At 50.9% G+C, this 17244-nt stretch overlaps 1 protein-coding gene across 3 annotated transcripts in view; it reads left to right on the top strand.

The window, feature by feature from the left end:
- The first annotated feature begins 4046 nt into the window (after positions 1-4046).
- Positions 4047-17244, top strand: part of ACBD6 (acyl-CoA binding domain containing 6) — an 81997-nt gene continuing 68799 nt past the window's right edge. The window contains exons 1-3 of one of the 3 annotated variants that reach the window (XM_040565178.1): positions 4051-4277; positions 10036-10100; positions 10712-10808. In XM_040565178.1, coding sequence (XP_040421112.1) covers positions 4092-4277; positions 10036-10100; positions 10712-10808 — 348 coding nt within the window. In that variant the 5' untranslated portion in view covers positions 4051-4091. Of the gene's footprint in view, positions 4278-10035; positions 10101-10711; positions 10809-17244 lie in introns of all 3 variants that reach the window. The other 2 variants (XM_040565179.1, XM_040565180.1) reach the window with 2 other exon arrangements.

Below are 17244 nucleotides of genomic sequence, written 5' to 3' on the forward strand. Positions count from 1 at the left end.
CCCCCCCAAAACAACGCTGGGCTCCCCGAGGGCCGCAGCCGGGCCGCCAGTGCCCCCCAGCGGCAGCGGGACCGGGCCGTGGCGACACCCGCGGTGCCCGGCCCCACGCGTGACACCGGGACACAAGAGCAGGGAGCTGGGAGGGGGGCAAATTTTGGAAAGGTCCTAAAAAGCTTGAGAAGTGTTAGGGGAGCACCTGGTGTCAACGAAGTGGCTGCTTTCCCTCTGTGATACTAACAGGCATTTCCGAAGCAGCAGGTAGAGGGATTGTGCCACCTTATATAAACATACTTATCTATCGATCTATATATATTTATACATGTATACATTTCAATAAATGTATATATAACACGTATCTATATGGAACAGAACTTCTGTGAGGAGCGGCTGAGGCAACCGGGGTTGTTTGGTCTGGAGAAAAGGAGGCTCAGGGAGACCTCATTGCTCTCCACAACTCCCTGAAAGGAAGGTGTGGGGAGCTGGGGGTCGGCCTCTTCTCACAGGTAACTAGCGATAGGACTAGAGGGAATGGCCTCAAGTTGTGCCAGGGGAGGCTCAGGTTGGAAATTAGAGAAATTTCTTCTCAGAAAGAGTGGTCAGGCATTGGGACGGGTTGCCCAGGGAGGTGGTGGAGTCACCGTCCCTGGGCGTGTTTAAGGAAAGGTTGGACTTGGTGCTTAGGGACATGGTTTGGTGGGTGACATTGGTGGTAGGAGGGTGGTTGGAGCAGATCATCTTGGAGGTCTTTTCCAACTTAAATAATTCTATGATTTTATCTAACCAACAGCCAATTTGAGGCTTTCCTCTCGATGGGGGCTTCCACTCTGCCCCCAAGAGGGTTTTGGGGAGAACCGTGCCACGGCTGCCCAGCTCGGATGTGGCTCTGGCCACGGCTCCTTCTCACTGAGAAACCCAGGGCACGGCCCAAACCACGGGGGGCTCAGGCCCACCGCCCTGCTGGGCAGGCAGACCCCCCGTGCAGACTGCAGCGGCAGCAGCAGGCTTCGAAGGCCGCCTGCCCGCGTCCTCCCCAGCCTCGCCGCGGCCTTCGTCGCCTGCCGGTCTCACAGCGCCGGGCCCTGTGACCTCACAGGGACATCATGCTGCGGCTGGGCACAGCTGCTAGTGCTGGTGGTCACTGCCGGAGCTCTGCTCAGCGTGACAGCCGTCTCCAGCGTTGTTGTGTTCCTCAGGAGAGAGCAGGATGAAGCTCAGCCTGGCTCTCCTCCTGGCCGTGGCTCTGGCCATGGCTTTGTTCCGCCCGTGCGGCCAGGGCCTCTGCAGCCAGCGCTGCTGGGAGAGGGTCAGGGTCAGCAGGAGCCTTGGCACCACGCGCCAGGTCTCCAACTGGCCCTGCAGCCTCGGCCTTTCCAGCTGCCCCAGCAGGCTCCGCCTCAGGCTGAACACCGTGGTCCCTTCAGAGGGCCCAAAGCAACGGCCCGTCGGCACCGAGCGCCAGCCCTCCGAGCTGCCCGACCCCCTGGGCCGCTTCTGGGAATACCTTGCCCAGGGCGGGAGAGTCTGGCTGCTCTGCGATAACTGGGACGCCGTCTGCCTCCTCGGCGTGGGGCTGCTTGCCCTCGGCCTCTGGAGAACAGTACAGAGACACCGCAGACAGGTGAGTGGCGGAGACGCAGCGTGCAGGAAAGGGCCAGCCTGCGGGGAGCGGGGACCCACAGGGACCTTGGCCACGAAGGCTTTCCAGAACAAAAAAGAACAAAACCCAGCAGGCACAAGGAAGCCTCAGCGGGCCCCGAGAGGCCCTCTGCCTCTTCCCCGGGGACTCGCCCAGCCGCAGGGAGGCCCCGGCACGGCCCAGGGCCTGCCGGCGCTGTTGTGAGCCCCCATGGCTGCCCGGAGCAGTCCTGCGAGGCTGGACGCTCCCGAGGAAGCCGAGCCCAGCAGGACAGTTCTCCACCCCGCGAGCCCCCAGCCATGCCCTTCACTGTGCCTCTTCTCTTGTCGCTTCCAGGGAATGGGCCGGTGGGCCTCAGCTTCCGTGGGGACAGACCGCCGGGCTCTGGATGATTACGCCTTGCTCTGCCGGATGGAGGCCAACACTGCCTTCATGGTGAGGTGCCTGAGGCGCCTCTACCAGCTCCGCCTGCAAGAGCTCGGGCTCCCACAGCCGAGGAACAAGGCACTAAACAAGCACAGGAAAAGAAGAGCCCCCTGGCGTAGCCCCGGCAAATTCATCTAGAGCGTGCACCCCGTGTACCGGCGACAGGAAAGGCAGCGCAGTGAGTGCTGCTGTCCGTGGGTCTGGGGAGGCTGATGCTCCAGGAGAAGGGGGGAGAGGAGCTAGGAGAGGACAGGCACCCATGGCTGAGGGTTGCCCCGTAGGAGCCCATGACCCAGGAGAAGGGGTCCACGTCCCGGCCGCTGCCCACGTCCCTGTAAGATGGCAGTGGCCAGGGAATGCCCATGACCTGTTGGGGTAGCCCTTGGACTTAGGACCTCCAAGGCCCATGCAAGGGTAGGCATCGCACTGGGAAAAGACGCAGGTGGAAGGAAGTGCCTGGCTAATAATTCTGGCACAGCATTTTCACCCCTCTGACAGTCAGTTCTCTTCAGATTGACAGCGAGCCGGTGAGGCAGGACACACCTCAGCCCTCCGAAGGCTCCTGCGCTGAAGGCACCTCCCCTGACAACCGGATGCCAACACTGCCCCGATCACCTCCTCCCTGCATGGGCGCCACCGACATTGCCAGCTGTCCCCTGGTGGGCTGCCCGTGCCCAGCCAGCACAACAGCCAGCGGGGAATCAACATTCGTCTCATGAGGACCTCCAAGGAGAGTCCCCTTTTGCACCCTCCCAGAGGCGCCGCTGGGGCTGCTGGCATCCCAAAGGACGTGGCTCTGCTTCGTTGCTCCACAGAGGACAGCAGGAGCATGCGTGTGCAGCAGAGCTGGCTGGGGGACTCTTGGAAACTCCTGCTGGTAGCAGACCACTTCTCCCAGCTGAATAAAGATCATCCATACAGGAACTTGTGTCCTTTTGGTACCAAGGGGCTTGGGGCACAGCCACACGGGAGGCAGTGGAGCAAGTGAGGGCTGCTGCGCGCAGGTTTTAGAGAACACACCTGCAGAGGAATGAGGGAGCTGGGCTGGGAGAGAAGAGCTGTGAGGTGCCCCCCAGGCGCCCATGCCCCAGGAGGAGAGACCACATCCTGGCAGGGTGCCCGTGTCCCACTGAGGTTTCCTGGGGGTGCCCATGGCCCTGGGAGGTGGCAGTGGCTGGTGAGTGCCCAGGACCCTGTGAGTCATGTCCCTGGGGGACTAATTCCAGACTAACTCCACTCCTACTTCACAACGCTTTACATTTGAAGGCTCCGCATAGGGACCTGGAAAGGTTGGATCGTGGCAGAGGCCAATGGGATGAGGTTCAACATGGCTAAGTGCCGGGTCCTGCGCTTTGGCCACAACAACCCCATGCAGCGCTACAGGCTTGGGACAGAGTGACTCGAAAGGTGTGCAGAGGAAACGGATCTGGGGGTGTTGGTCGATGCCTGCCTGAACATAAGCCAGCAGTGTGCCCAGGTGGCCAGGAAGGCCACCGGCGTCCTGGCTTGTGTCAGGAATAGTGTAGCCAGCAGGGCCAGGGAGGTGGTCGTTCCCTTGTACTCAGCTCTGGTGAGGCCGCACCTCGAGTGCTGTGTTCAGCTTTGGGCCCCTCGCTATGAGAAGCACATCGAGGCCCTGGAGCGTGTCCAGGGAAGGCCTGCGAAGCTGGTGAAGGGCCTGGAACAGGAGTCCTGTGAGGGGCGGCTGAGGGAACTGGGGGTTTAGTGGACATGGTTTAGAAGGCGACACTGGTGGTAGGGGGGTGGTTGGAGGAGATGATTTTGGAGGGCTTTTCCAGCCTTAGTCCACGACAGCCGGCCTGGCCTCCCGCACCAAACTAAGGATGTGGATGCCCAGCTAAGCTTCTGCTCCCGGCGGGCTGCCGGCCCCTTTGCCGGGGAGGCGATAAGGGCTGAGGGGGCACAGCCGTCCCGGAACGCTCGTGCTCGGCTCGTTTGTCTCGCCGGGCCGCGGTGCCGCCCGTACCAGGCCCGGGGGGGGACCGGCTGTGCGGGCGGACCGGCCGCCATGGCGTCGCCCTCGGTGGCGGCCGGCAGCGGCGGTGAGGGGAGCTCGGGCTCGGGCTCGGGGGGCGCGGAGCCGCCCGGCCGCCACCTGCCCGCCCTCTTCGAGCAGGCGGCCGAGCGGCTGCCCGGCCTGCTGGGCGCCGCCAGCAAGGAGCAGCTGCTGTACCTGTACGCCCGCTACAAGCAGGTGAGGCCCGGCAGGGCCGCGGGAGAGGCCCGGGCCCGCCGCGAAATGGCCGCCCGGAGGGGGCTGGCCGGGGGGGGCGAGGGGCAGCGGCCGCGGGGAGCTCCCCGCCGGGCGCCCGGCTTCACCAGGTCGGCGCGGTGAAGGCTGCGGGACGCCTCCCGGGCCGGGGTCCCCCCGGGCTCGGCCCGCTGACCCTGGCCCTTCGCCTGCTGCCTGCAGCCAGGGGAGCCGCAGCACGAAGCTGCTCGCCTCCGCGATGGAGAGCAGCCCGTGGGTAGGAGTCGACCCCGGCTGGCCTTCCGTGGGGCTGACAGGCAGCCGGGATGGGGCTCTGCCCCGGCTCTGCGCGGAGCGCCCACCTGCCGGCCTCCCCACACTGCGTCTTCGGGGTTTGGATGCGGCCCCACGAAGGATGGGGCTGTGCGGGTCTGTTTGTGGTGCCCCGTGGAGATGCCTTGGCAATTCAAGCGGTTGCTTGGGCCTTAAGATACAGGATCATAGAATATTCTACGTTGGGAGATGCTCTGCGGAGGTCCCGTCCAACCTCCACCATTCCGTGATTCTGTCGTGCGCTCGGTGATCCTGCTCGGCAGGGGGCTGGACTAGGTGCTCTTCAGGGGTCCCTCCCAACCTCGGCCGTTCTGTGAGGGACCCTTTTCCTGTTTGGTGACGCCTTTTCCCGGTTGGTCCCTGTGTATCGGCAAGCTCAGGGATGTGCCGTGTTGGAACGTGCAAGGCGACTTTCCTGCTCCCACGGGAGAATTTATGTAAAGCAAAAGCACCAATTCAGATGCAAAGGGCTGTAATGGGCTAACGTGGAGAAACAGAAAAATTACAACTAGTGTTGCACGTGGAAGATTAAAGAGTAAAAGTTTGAGCAGGAGTCACGTGCATGGCAAGAGATTGCCTTGACTTGAAAAATAAATGTAGAACTGAATCCCACCCGTTTGGGTTAATAGTTGAAGTTAGGCGCGTGCATCTTCCCCGTGATTTTCCTCCCACACTGAATACCCTTGTCTGGCTACTGCCACTTAAAAGCATTTCTATTTTCTTCGGTGTAATATTTAATTATCCTCCAAGCTGGTGGCTCCCAGGCTGTGGTTTGTGGGCCATTAGTTGTACTGAGAGCAGGCTGGCCACGTGAGGCTCCGTCTTCAGATTTTTCTGGTGCTTAAACAGGTCTCCAGGTTTCATTGTCCGTGTAAGAAAAAGGAGGGGGAAAAAAGTGCCAGGAAAACTTAAGAACTAAGACCGTGATGAGAATGAGGTGAAAAGAAAGGACTTCGGTGCAAATGCTTTGTAAGTGTCGTAGCTGGAAAAGGGGAGGTGTCGCTGATGTACTTCTCTGTGAATGTCAGCAGACTCCAGAGGATTTACTGGGGTTGTCTCTGTAAGAGCAACAGAGTATTTCATGTTTTAGTTAAAAAAGACTAAAATGGGAAACTATTGCACAATGTTTGATACCAGACAGAAACAGCAGCAATCAGCACTGTCAGCACAGGTTTCCAGTCCCCTCCAGCCGAGGGGCCCTTCCGTCCCCTCCGCCTCTGTCCCTCTTGTCCCTGGCCAAGCAGGATGCAAGAGAAGTGCCCGCGTGCTCCTTGGCTCGGGGCTGTGTCGGCTCCCTGGTTTCTGCGCCTCCGGTGCCGGCTAGCACAGCTGCTGCACGATTAGGCTCTGCTAACTTTGAGTTTTGCAGCGTTTTGGGCTTTTAATCAAAACGATGGTGCTTAATGCGAGTTTTCTCTGTTTAATTACAGCAGCCGTATCAGTATGCGTAATGGGCTGCTAATATATTACGCCGGTGGACAGTAGTATTGCTCGCACACAAAAGGTGCTGACTCAGATCTGTCCGCTGCCCTTGATTTGGCATCCTTGTCTTTCCTCCGCGTAGTGCTTTATGTCACTAAGGGCTTTGATTTAAGACGCAGCACCGTCATAAAAGGGGTGACAGTAACAGCTGAGCTCTCTGTTAAAATCCTGTATATTATTTATTTCGAACTGTTTGGGTATATAACCGTTTTCCTGGGATTTTATTACCTTTTATTGGAGGCCATTTCAGGGTTTTATTACTTTTCTCTCTGATTTTGTTTATGTGTCAGAGACTTGAAAATAAGGGAATTGCTTAGTTGTCATCTCCAGTGGGCTTTTTAGAAGATGTTGCTGAGTTTACGACTCAGGGGAAGAGCAGACTGCTTGGCAGGGCTCTCGCCTGGGACTCGTTTTGTTTCTCCCTCCCGCTTTCTGCGTGGCTTTGGGCAGATCGCTTGTCCTGCCCGCCTTGAGCCTGCAGCGGTAAGGTGAAGGCGGTAGCGCTCGTCTGTCTGCTGGGAATGCCAGAGAGGGGGGCTCGGGAGCTGTGGTGATGGAGACCAGTACGGCATTTGTCGTTCAAAGCAGGGAGGGGGTCCAGACCCTCCCTGGGAGTGACCCGAGGCTGGGGAAGCCGCCCCGCCAGCAGGATGCTCCGGGCTGCAAACCCAGTGCCGCTGGCAGAGCGGGGCTTGTGCTGCCCCTGGTGAGGGTAGGCTCAAGGATGTAATCCTATTTACACGGCTTGCACGTGTTGTAGGACGTTACGCCACGGCTCCGCCCTGCAAACAGGCCTTTCTGCTCGCGGATTCGGGTTGCACACAGCGTGGGGGTGGAAGCGGCGCGGTGTTACAGCACGACTGGGTTAGGGCCCTGGTGTTCTGCAGTTATGTCCCTTATTTTCCCTTACGCCCCGCTTGTTACCGGTCTGACAGAGCTTTCCCACAGGTGTGTGGGACACAGCTTAGGGCAGGAACGGATCGGAAGTCCCACCCTGAAGAATTTCGGTTTACTTGGTCCATGTGCAGTTAGAGGTTAGTCCCGCCGTCCTCGGAGCTGAGTCGGTCTGCTCTGGTTGTTACTGCTGCGTGGGGAGCCTGCAAGTGGGGTTCACCTTAAGGGATTTCTGAGCAGCTGAGAATATTTGGCTGGGACTCCCCGCTGTATAAATGCGTTAGTTGAAAAATTAGCACGGAGCAGTTTTTTCCCCACCACCGGGAAGAAAAAACAAAACAGTTGTGGTGTAACGAGTAAGGAGAATCTCGGGGGTTTCCACGGTACGACCCAACAGCTGAGATTTTACGTGGTGGTACGCAGCGCTGACACGTCTCTGAGCTTTTCTGAACGTCATGACCTTCAGCCGTCAGGTGAAGGCGTCAGCCAGGGCTTCTAAATTTCCATTTTGGCCACAAACGCAGACGCATCCCATTCAGAGCTGCCTGGGTCAGCTTTTTGCACGGTTTGGGAGTGTGAAGCTTGCTGGTGGCCGCACGGAGAAGCGATACTAGGAAAGTATTTCATACCTTCTGGCTGCCTTTTCTTTTCAGTGCGGCTGATGAGCAGTTTGTGTTGGTATATTTAGCTAAAAATCCCCTTCCTTGGCTAACGGGCTCCAGTCTGCTCTAATGTTGGGTTCCTGTTTGGCTCCTGCTGCATTATGGAGTCCTGCAGCAGAAAGAAGGGAGCCAAGAATTTTTTCTTCTTCTCTCCAGCAAAAGCACTGCAAGCCTTTTTAATATATCTCAAAATAGCAAACAAGGCACACGCGTACTTTTTTTTCCCGCTCTTGATGGATGAAATTTAACTACCGTTCCTTGATTTGTATTGCTATTGATGTTACTAACAGTCTTTTCAGTGCTGGAACGGCCTCTGAATGCCAGATCTAGAGAAAAGAAACTGCTGTCTTGTTTTGATGATGGCAGCGAACAATTAATATTAAAAAAGATGATATTTCTTTGATCTGGCTTGGCCAGTTTTTACTACAGAATTGCCAGGCAGGCATTTTCCACCCAGATAATGAATTCGCATTTTGTTTCCGTGTTTCTTTTGTTTTATGGAACAAGTGGTCCAGTCCATATCTGAGCACAGGAGGAAACATTTACAATACAAATGGGCCGTGACTGATTTATGGGGCTTAACTGTTGCTAGTCCTCTCCCCCCTTCCTCCATGAAATGTGATGTGTTGTTTTAAAGGCCGGCTAAGATGTCCAAATTTGAATGGCCTGCTTACGAGGAGATGGTCAGATGTGCAGAAAATTAATTTCAGTTAGTCACTCATATCCTCTAGCACTTTAGATGAAAACACGGTGTAACTAATAAATATCTCTCAGCATGGGCACTCTCGCTCTAAAGCCTGATTAATGGTTCCATCCTCGGCAGAAAATCCCCACCCTGCTAAGGTGAAGAATTGTTGGTTGATTTAAGCACTTTACCTGCCTGAACGCTGGAGCATATTCCATTTACAAACAAAAAATAACGGGTGGATGCAGTTTGGTGTTGCTCGGCTAACAACGTGTTTGTCCGGCAGCCTTTGCCCACCTCCAGGCCGTGCCTGCCTGCAGGCGGGCGATGGGAAGGGCGGCGTGCTACAAAGGGTGTCCTGGCCTTTTGTTATCCCCGCGGGACATACACTGCTTTCCTTAAGCCGAATGTAAAAGAGAAATAATAAAAATCCACGCTTTGTGTAAGTCCATTCCCTACCACAGTGGTATTTTCATTTCAGTTGGATCCGTTTTGCCGAGACACCTGTGTGCCAAGGGCTTTGTTTTGTAAGAGGAAGGGGCGCTGATGGCAACCGGGTCTGGGGAGCCCTGACCGCATTCACCGGCAGGGACAGAGGCACATTCATGTCTAAATTCTCCTGAGCTGACTTTCAAGAGAACGTTGCCGTGTCTCAGTCTTCTCACTGCTCTGTTCCTGAGACGGTCTCAGCGCCGGACGCCTCGCAGCAGCGTGCCTGTGCCGTTGGAGCCGCGGGCAGGGGAAGCCTTTGTCCGTCCTCTCCGTTCCCTTTTGTGGGCGAGCTTGTAACGGAGATAGGGCTGCTAGACCCTACTGAAATGAAAGAAACGGCCGTGTTTGTCAAATCAGTACGTCTTGCTATGAAAACCCGTCTGAGGCCCCCTGGCGCTAAGTCCCTTTCACGCTTTTACGTCGGGAACTGTTTGGGAACCTCGGCAGTTCTGGCGTTTCTGAGCTAGAGTGGGGCCAGAGAAGTGGCGTGCAGGATCAGGCGTGCGCCTCTGCTGGGGTGGTACCCATCCCCTAGTTCTGGCTTGGTGCTCTTCCTGTTACTTCTCCCTTTCCCCCTTTTCACTTGTGCCTCCTCGTGACAGACTGCTTCATCTCGGGCGGTTCTGCTCAGGCCTCGACGTGTTCCGCTCGCGGAGTGCTTCCTGTGCAGCCAGATGCCTCGGGGCTGACTCCGAAGCTGCTTGGCATTCCTTCCCCCTGAGTTTGTCCCCTTGCCTTCCAGAGGACCTTGAAAATAATTAAGCAAAGCCTGTTTACTCAAACTTGGTGCGGAAGCAGGTGAATTTCATCCTTAATGAGTAATCATCTCTGTAGAAACCCTAATCAACAGATTTTTTCTTGATACTGGTGGAGAATGAGGCATTTGGCTGAGTAATAAACATAACATTAAGTGAGAAATCACTTGCTGGTGATCCCTGTTGGGTAATGCATGCAAAAGAAATGAGCTGCCTAACAAAATTGCTTCCCTTGCATCACACAAAGCAAGCACAGCGATGCAGAGGTAACTGTGTAGTAACTGAGAGCCCTGAAACAAGGGTAAAACACAGTTGAGTTGGGTCTCAGTACTTTCCGTCAAAAACCGTTCATCTGGCACAAGAATAAAAATACCCCGAGCCATCCGAACCTGGTATTTTCTTATGCAAGTTCCCTTCCCTTTGGTTTGTTCTAACAGAAGGAAATTTCTTTTCTTTAGGTGAAATTCGGAGCCTGTAACACTCCGAAGCCAAGCTTCTTCGATTTTGAGGGGAAGCAGAAATGGTAAGAGGAAATCCTTGTAAACCCTAGATATTTCTGGCTCTAGTTTGCGTTGCATGTTGTCGCCTCTGTCGATAGATTACAGACGTGACTTAGAGGAGGTCAAATTTAGAGTGTCTGCCACAGGATGGCTTTCGTTTAATATGGACAACAATGCAGTTTTTCTTGTGCAAGTAGAGGTATATTGGTGTCATCTGGGTACCGGCCTGCGATGTGACAGACACACGATCAGGTCAGAGTTCTCAGCCTGAGCTGCTTGCGGCCCTGCCTGATGCTGACACGAAGTACCAGACGCTTGGACTTACCTTGTGCATCCAGAGCTGGTCTCCGTACAATGAAAATTTGGTGAAAACAGCTACAGCTTTATCTTGCGAACACAAAGTATGTTCCAGCCTAGATCTAGATCCCCTGAAAGACACTTCTGTGGTGGAGTGCTGCACTGACAGTAGTCATGGCTTCACTGAAACATTGACTGCTTCCAGTTGAATGGAAGATGGCTTTACACCCCCTAAAAACATATATGTGATTCTGATTGCCCTGTTCCACCGTTGACACTGTAAAAAGACATTGTGCTGTCTCCGAGTGGCCCGCTGATATTTTGCTCTCTGTCCTAGGGAAGCCTGGAAAGCCCTGGGGGACACCAGTCCTCATCAAGCTATGCAGGAATATGTGGCTACAGTGAAAAAACTGGACCCCAGTTGGAACCCGCAGGTAGGAAACGTGAGAAGGCTGTTTGGAAAACAAACCCACGGTTGTGTCTTTTCAAAGCCAGTAACGGTTCAGCTTCACACAGATTTTAATTGCTGCGTAGGAAGCTTCATTCTGAGCAGATTAAGCTCTAAATCCATTTTAAAACTCCCCTTTTGTTAAGACTGAAACTTGAAGAACCATCTTTTTCGTTCGTAATTATCTTCATTACAGTAAGCACATGCGCAGGGCTGATTTGGCTGTAGTGATCTAATTTATTTTGCTTTTATCGGTTCATGCTGTATTTAGCATGTAAGGATACTTTTTATCCTTTTCTCATCTTTGTCTTTTCAACTACTATTTAAATGTTGATCAATACAAAGTAATCTCCATAAAAGTGATGTGAACTGAATGATCAATTCTGAAAATGTTTCCTTTTTGTTTCGATACAGCAAATTACCAAATCTGATTATGATTCGGTGCTCCAACATAACAAGCATATTTTTAAGCCCCGTATGTGTTTGTTATAGGGAGATTGTACTGTCATCTTAATTAACCTGCCTTTCATCTGCCAGGTTTATTACTTGATTGAGTATTTAAGGATATCTCTCTGTTTATAGACTGATTTTTATATAATTTTTTAAGAGGATTGGATTTTGGAAAAATACTGCTTTTAACTGGAGTTAGAATGGAGATATTTTACTAACAGCAAAATGCTGAATGCATAGTAATTTCTTTCCACAGTAGGAAATTGATTCTTTTTTTGTCTTGCACTTTGGAAGCAAATTCTAGTTTGAGCACCAGCCTATGAATCAAGAATTTGATTCTCAGTTGTCCTCTGGTACTGCTCTTCAGTCTTAAGAGTAATTGTCGTCTTTGCTAGCTCATGTTCCATGGGTTTGATCCTGGTTTTGCAGCAGGTGTTGTTTAGAGAGAACCCTTTTTAATACCTTTGGGAAAAAGTTTTGTGTGCTGTACAGTGAGGTTAGCAAAAGTCAGCCACATGCTGTGTGAATTCTTGTCCGATCTAAAATGGTCATACAGAAATATTCAGGATTCTACCTAAATTTTTAAAAATTACGAGGAAGCTATCTAGCAGCATAAAGTGAAACATCCTGAATATTTATTAAACAGTGACCAAAAAAATAAATAATTCTTGAACCTTTTCTGTGTAGAGCTTGTGTTTGTTTTGTCATCATGCATAATTTTTCATGCATGATGACAAGTTCAGCTTTGGGCACTCTTCTCACTTCATTGCTTCAGAGAAATACCTTTTTCACAGGTGTCACCTTCATGTTACAAAGCTGTCAGCTAGGAAAGGGGAATAATCTAGTAGTTTTCAGATCTTTTTTTAAGAAGCCGTATAGCAAACGAGGAATGGTTTGCAGTGCTGCTCCTCCTGTCTTCCCCTGAGGTGAGGAATGAATGTGTTAGCATGTTTCTTCTTTTGCATACCCCTGTCCCCAGGACTCAGCAGAAACTAGACCGTGTGGGGTGATGCTATTGCACCAGCGTGTTTGCTCTTTCATGTGTTGTGCCGTCCTCCCTTGTTTATGCATGGTTGATGCAAGAAGTGGGGGTTTGCAGCATTAAAGAGCAATGCTAGAGTTTGAGCAGAAGCTTCGGTGTCAATAGCAGGGCTGAGGGCATCTGAGTGGTTTAAAGACGTGTGATTCTGTTTCTTCAAATGCTTTCCGTTGCAGCTTTTCAACAGATAAGTTTCTCTCACTCGTGTAACTGTGTATTTCTTGACCTTTTGAAACCAATGATTTTCTCCTCTGTGTGGTCTCAGTGCATGGCATTGTCTGGTTTACTGTCCCTTCACCACTGCACAGGTACCTTGCTTCTTGTCCTTATCCCTTTTGCCCTATTCCTTGCCTATTCCTAGCTAGAAACCTGTTAAAAGAGCCGTGAGAGCTTTACATTGAAGGAATCTGCTCAGCTGCAGAAAGGCCTAACAGGAAGTTAAAAGAGCAGAGAATGCAGTTTAAAAGTTAGCATTAGAGCACACGTGACTTTGGTTTCTTTACAAGAAGTAATCTGTCCTTCCTACTATATTTTTATTTAAATTCCACTTGTCTACAACCAAAATCCTGCCAGGATTCTTCTTGTTCTTTGATCTGTCTCATTCTGCATTTTTTTTCCTACCACATCCACCTTCTGGAGCCACGAGAGGGAGCTCTGTTCTTTAAAATGATGGAGGTACGTGCGTCAGGGGACAGTGATGGAATAATAGCAATGTGCGTCTTCAAATTTCAAATTGGATTTATAGAGAAGATCTGTAGCAACATTACAAGGTTCTTCATCACTGTCATTGTCTCCTTTCCATGCTCACCTGCTGAGCTCTTTTGAATTTCTCTTGCGTTCACTAGATTGTGAATGAAGTACTCCTAGTGTTTGGTAAACGCGACATGAAGCTTGGTGCAAATTTGAAAAGTTCAGCTTTTGGATTATTACAGATCGCAGACAGCAATTAGAGTACGAAGGTGTCACATTTCTCATTGTGTAGTTTCGTGAATTTTGCTGTCGGAAGCTGTCCCGATACTGCCTGCGTATTTTCTCTTCAGCTGCTCACTTCGTCCCTTAAAGTCGTCCTTGCGTTATCTTCAATCCTCCTCCTCTCTGGTTTCATACATTTGCAAAGGGTATTTTAATGTCTTGATCCTTTAGTACTAAGTATGCAAAACATAAAACTTGGGAACACCATGTAGATAGACAGATAACTTCCCCAAGAGATTTGTTTGCTCTGTAGCCTTCGGGCTGTCTGTTCTTAATAAACAGAACGGAAATAAATGCAGTGGTTTTCGTGCTGTCTCAACATATCCACTTCTTTCACTTTTCTTGATTATTCCTTGATTCATTCTTTCGTGTTGACCTTGCAGTTTCTCAGTGCATTGAACTTTAGTACATTTTCAGCGTCAGACTGCTCTAATTTAATAATTTTTCTTTGTTTTCAATGGGGACAAAACCGCAGTGAACGTGTTCTGATGCAACAGGAGCATCCTGAATTTGTGTTCAGAAGCACCGAGAACACCAGTAACAGGCAAAATCCGACCACCTTCTTCCTGTTCCTGCCTGGAGGCTGGAGTACCTGCAGTTCATTAGGAGACAACTGAATGTGGAGATGCAGCGCCCACAGCTATTTCCTACTCCGTGAAGCTAGAATGCTGCTTTTGACAGTAGTGGGGCAGCTGTTGGGTCATCTCCGTGGCCATTTCCCATGTGTTTTAGCTGCTTCTTCATCCTTGCCACCAGCAGGCTGTCTGATACAGTCATGCCTAATCTCTTCTAGAAGAACTTTTCTCTAAAACCTAGAAAGAAAGGAGATCTTTAAAATAGCAGATATAATAAAGTATATTGAGGTAAGATCCATTATCTTTACGTTCACAAAGCTGCTGCATTTATCTTGAACCCAGAAGTCTATAACCACTAATCACAATTGCCTTTTGCAGTTGGACATTCCCTGTTGGCGTGGTCTTCTGATGTTTTGTGTTGTAGGTTGTTTTGCTCCTTTTCCCCAGAGCAGCTGTTAGGAGGTCAGGATTCAACTCCTGTCTTGATTCTCCTCTTGGTGCCATCTACCTTCCTCATCTTCTACCTTTTGTCACATCTTTTGTTTCTTGTTCTTTCTTCTGAGTCATTCCTTTTAGTCTGGAGTTCCAGGCAGCGAAAAGGTAATTGCTTGGACCAGCTCAGCTCCATTTGCATATTTCAGAGACATCACCTGTCCTTAAAGTCTATTCACTCTTTCTCCAGAGCACAGAATAATTTATGAAGCAATTCTTCTGTGTTCTCTATTCTTAAATAGAAATGTTTTATGCCGTCAACACATCTGACTGCTTCAGAGAGGTATATGTGTGCCGGCTGCTTCGCTTCTCATACTTTCACCTGTCGTATTCCTGCCTCGCTGGCAGCAAATGACATGTTGCTTTCTGTGCCTTTTGCTGATGTGTGTGAGAGTTCAGCAGCGATATCCATCTGTGCTCCCTGCCAGCCACCTACCCCGTATTGCCTACACGTTTCCCCCTGTGTCACGCTGGGGCTCTGCGGCGCCTACTCTCGGGGCGTTATCTTAGTGTCAGCAGTGGTTTGGCTGTTCTGGGGAGATTCACATTTGCAAACTGAGTGCCTTGCGTCTCCGTGCAATAACTTTGTTCTCCTGTATGTCACTGTCTGCTGTATACTTGGGCACTGATAGTGCTCGACATTTTTGAGGCGTTCTTAGCGGCGATATTTGCTTTTCCACAGACGCTCTAATCTCTCTGGCATGTATTTGGTGTCACAGAAATCCCGAGTGGATTTACGCCTCTAGATGTTTCAGACCTCGCATCAGCACGGGAGTTGGGTCTGTCCACAGGCGTGGACCACGCCGAGGCAGGAGCAGGATAGCACTCAGCACCACTGTGTGCACCTCTCCGACCGAGTCCCTTTTGCAAGGGACCGGGGTGGAGGTGTGCACACCACGTGCAGCGAGGCAGTTAGGAGCTGTTATTGATCGCTTCTTGTAACAAGATGGTTATATGGCACGGCTTGGACAATAAAAATAAATAATAAAGAAAGCATCCAGATCTGCTCATCAGTTTTAGCCTTCCATTTGCTGATTGCAGTTTTGGCATCTCTTGATTCTAAATATTTTCTTCTGCTGTTTCTTATATTGCACATTTACCAGTTCCAATCTCAACAACCTGTCATGCGACTAACTTCAGCGGGGCACCCTTCCCGAACCGTTGCAGAGGCCTTCTTTCTGTTTGCTTTGACAGCTGAAGTTTGCCAGAGGTCTTCCTGACTTTCTATATGTATAACAGGAAAAAAACTGGGCATTTTAACTAACTGTAATTCAACCTCACCAATAACGCACAAAGTAAGATTTCCGCTGTGTAACAAGGGAAGCTGCATCTTAGGAATCCCAACAGCAGAGATGCATCTCTAAGGAGAGCAGAAATAGAGCTTGAATTCTAAGAAAATAAACGTTTGCCAAATGTCTTCTAAGCTCTCAGAGGTTTGAAGTTCCAGTGCTGATGTTTACGGGGAAGAAAGCTGTTTTTCACCTATTATCCTGTGCTTTGTTTGGGTAGAGGAGGATTGATTTCTCTGCACTCTGGACCAAGTCAGCAGGAGTAAAATACCTCTGCTGCTGCTGGTGTGTGGGAGTACCGAGTCGTGGCAGTCGGAGCAGCCAGGAGAGGACCCCTGGGATTAGGCAGCCTGTCTCATAAAAAGGAAAACAAACTGCAGAGCGAAGAAAAAAGCAAAAGCACCGGTGCTGTGGGCTCAGAGCAGTCCAGAAAGCTGGAAAGCCTGCAGGTGTAACGCAGATTGATTTGTTCAGTGGCCAGTGGGTGTTTTTGCAGGGAGTACTGCAGGGGGCAATATTTGCTCAGGTGGGTGGCCAGTTGCCCTGTTCCCTCCTCCTTCTCCATTGCTGTAGAAATAACCTTCCCCTGTCACATTTTAAATGCAACAGGCAAGTTGAGAGAAACTAAAACGTGGGAAAAGGCATTTGTAACTCAAGGATACAGTGGAAGGTGAAACAACTTCTAGGCTTGCAGCAGAGCTGTGTGTGTGCATCGTAGGAGGTTGCACCACGTGTTACCAAAGTGTTTTAACAATTGATTTAAATTGACGACCCTCTTGTATTTAAGTAGCACCTCCAAGGCAATTTAGGTTTTCTGCAGTGACTCAAATGTAAACTGTATCCGCGTATGTTAACAGGCATTTTGAAATCCAAACCTGATTTTTTTTTTTTTAAATATAAACTTGGGCTCGGTGCTCAAATTTGTCCTCTTCATGTCTGTCCAGAGCACGAAGCTTTGCTCTTTTGCAGTCTATAGGTTTTATATTTGGTCAACTTCTAAGAACTCCATTAGCAAATGATAAATCATATGATGTAGTTTCAGATCGAAATACGCGGATTTCCTGCAGGCTGACGATTTTTCTGGAAATTAAGAAATACATCAGAAGAACTGTGGTCTGTAAACAAAACGAGCGCACCCATCACGTTTTCCTGTTTTGTCTATCAGTCAAACAGATGTCACCCTTGATAATCTGTCCAAGCAGCCACTGTTTGGGGTTGGGAAAGAGAAGCAGGGTGGTGTAGGCAGGATTACAAGGGGGATGGGGAGAGCAGGAAGGAGAAGACGTGTTTGGGTCTCTTGCCTGTCACAAGCAGCAGTGTGTTCAGGCACCCGCTGTGTGCTTAGTTTGGGTTAATGCCTCAATTTCTTTCTTTTGTAGTATAAAACTAATGTAATTGCATCAGGTGGAGTGGGGACTACGTGGAATTATGGCTGTGCTCCTTAAAGCTTGCCTCCTTGCGCCGTGCTAATGCAGCACGCCGGGGAGAGAAGCCTCCTGCATGCTGCACAGCAGTGCTGCCGGTGGCCTTGCTCCTCTCCGTCCTGATTTCTTTCTGGGTTTGTGCGGGTCTTTGTGTGCCAGTTCGTGCCCGGTGAATCTTTTG

This window comes from Cygnus olor, chromosome 8, assembly GCF_009769625.2.
Source record: "Cygnus olor isolate bCygOlo1 chromosome 8, bCygOlo1.pri.v2, whole genome shotgun sequence".
In the NCBI taxonomy this organism is placed as follows: domain Eukaryota; kingdom Metazoa; phylum Chordata; class Aves; order Anseriformes; family Anatidae; genus Cygnus; species Cygnus olor.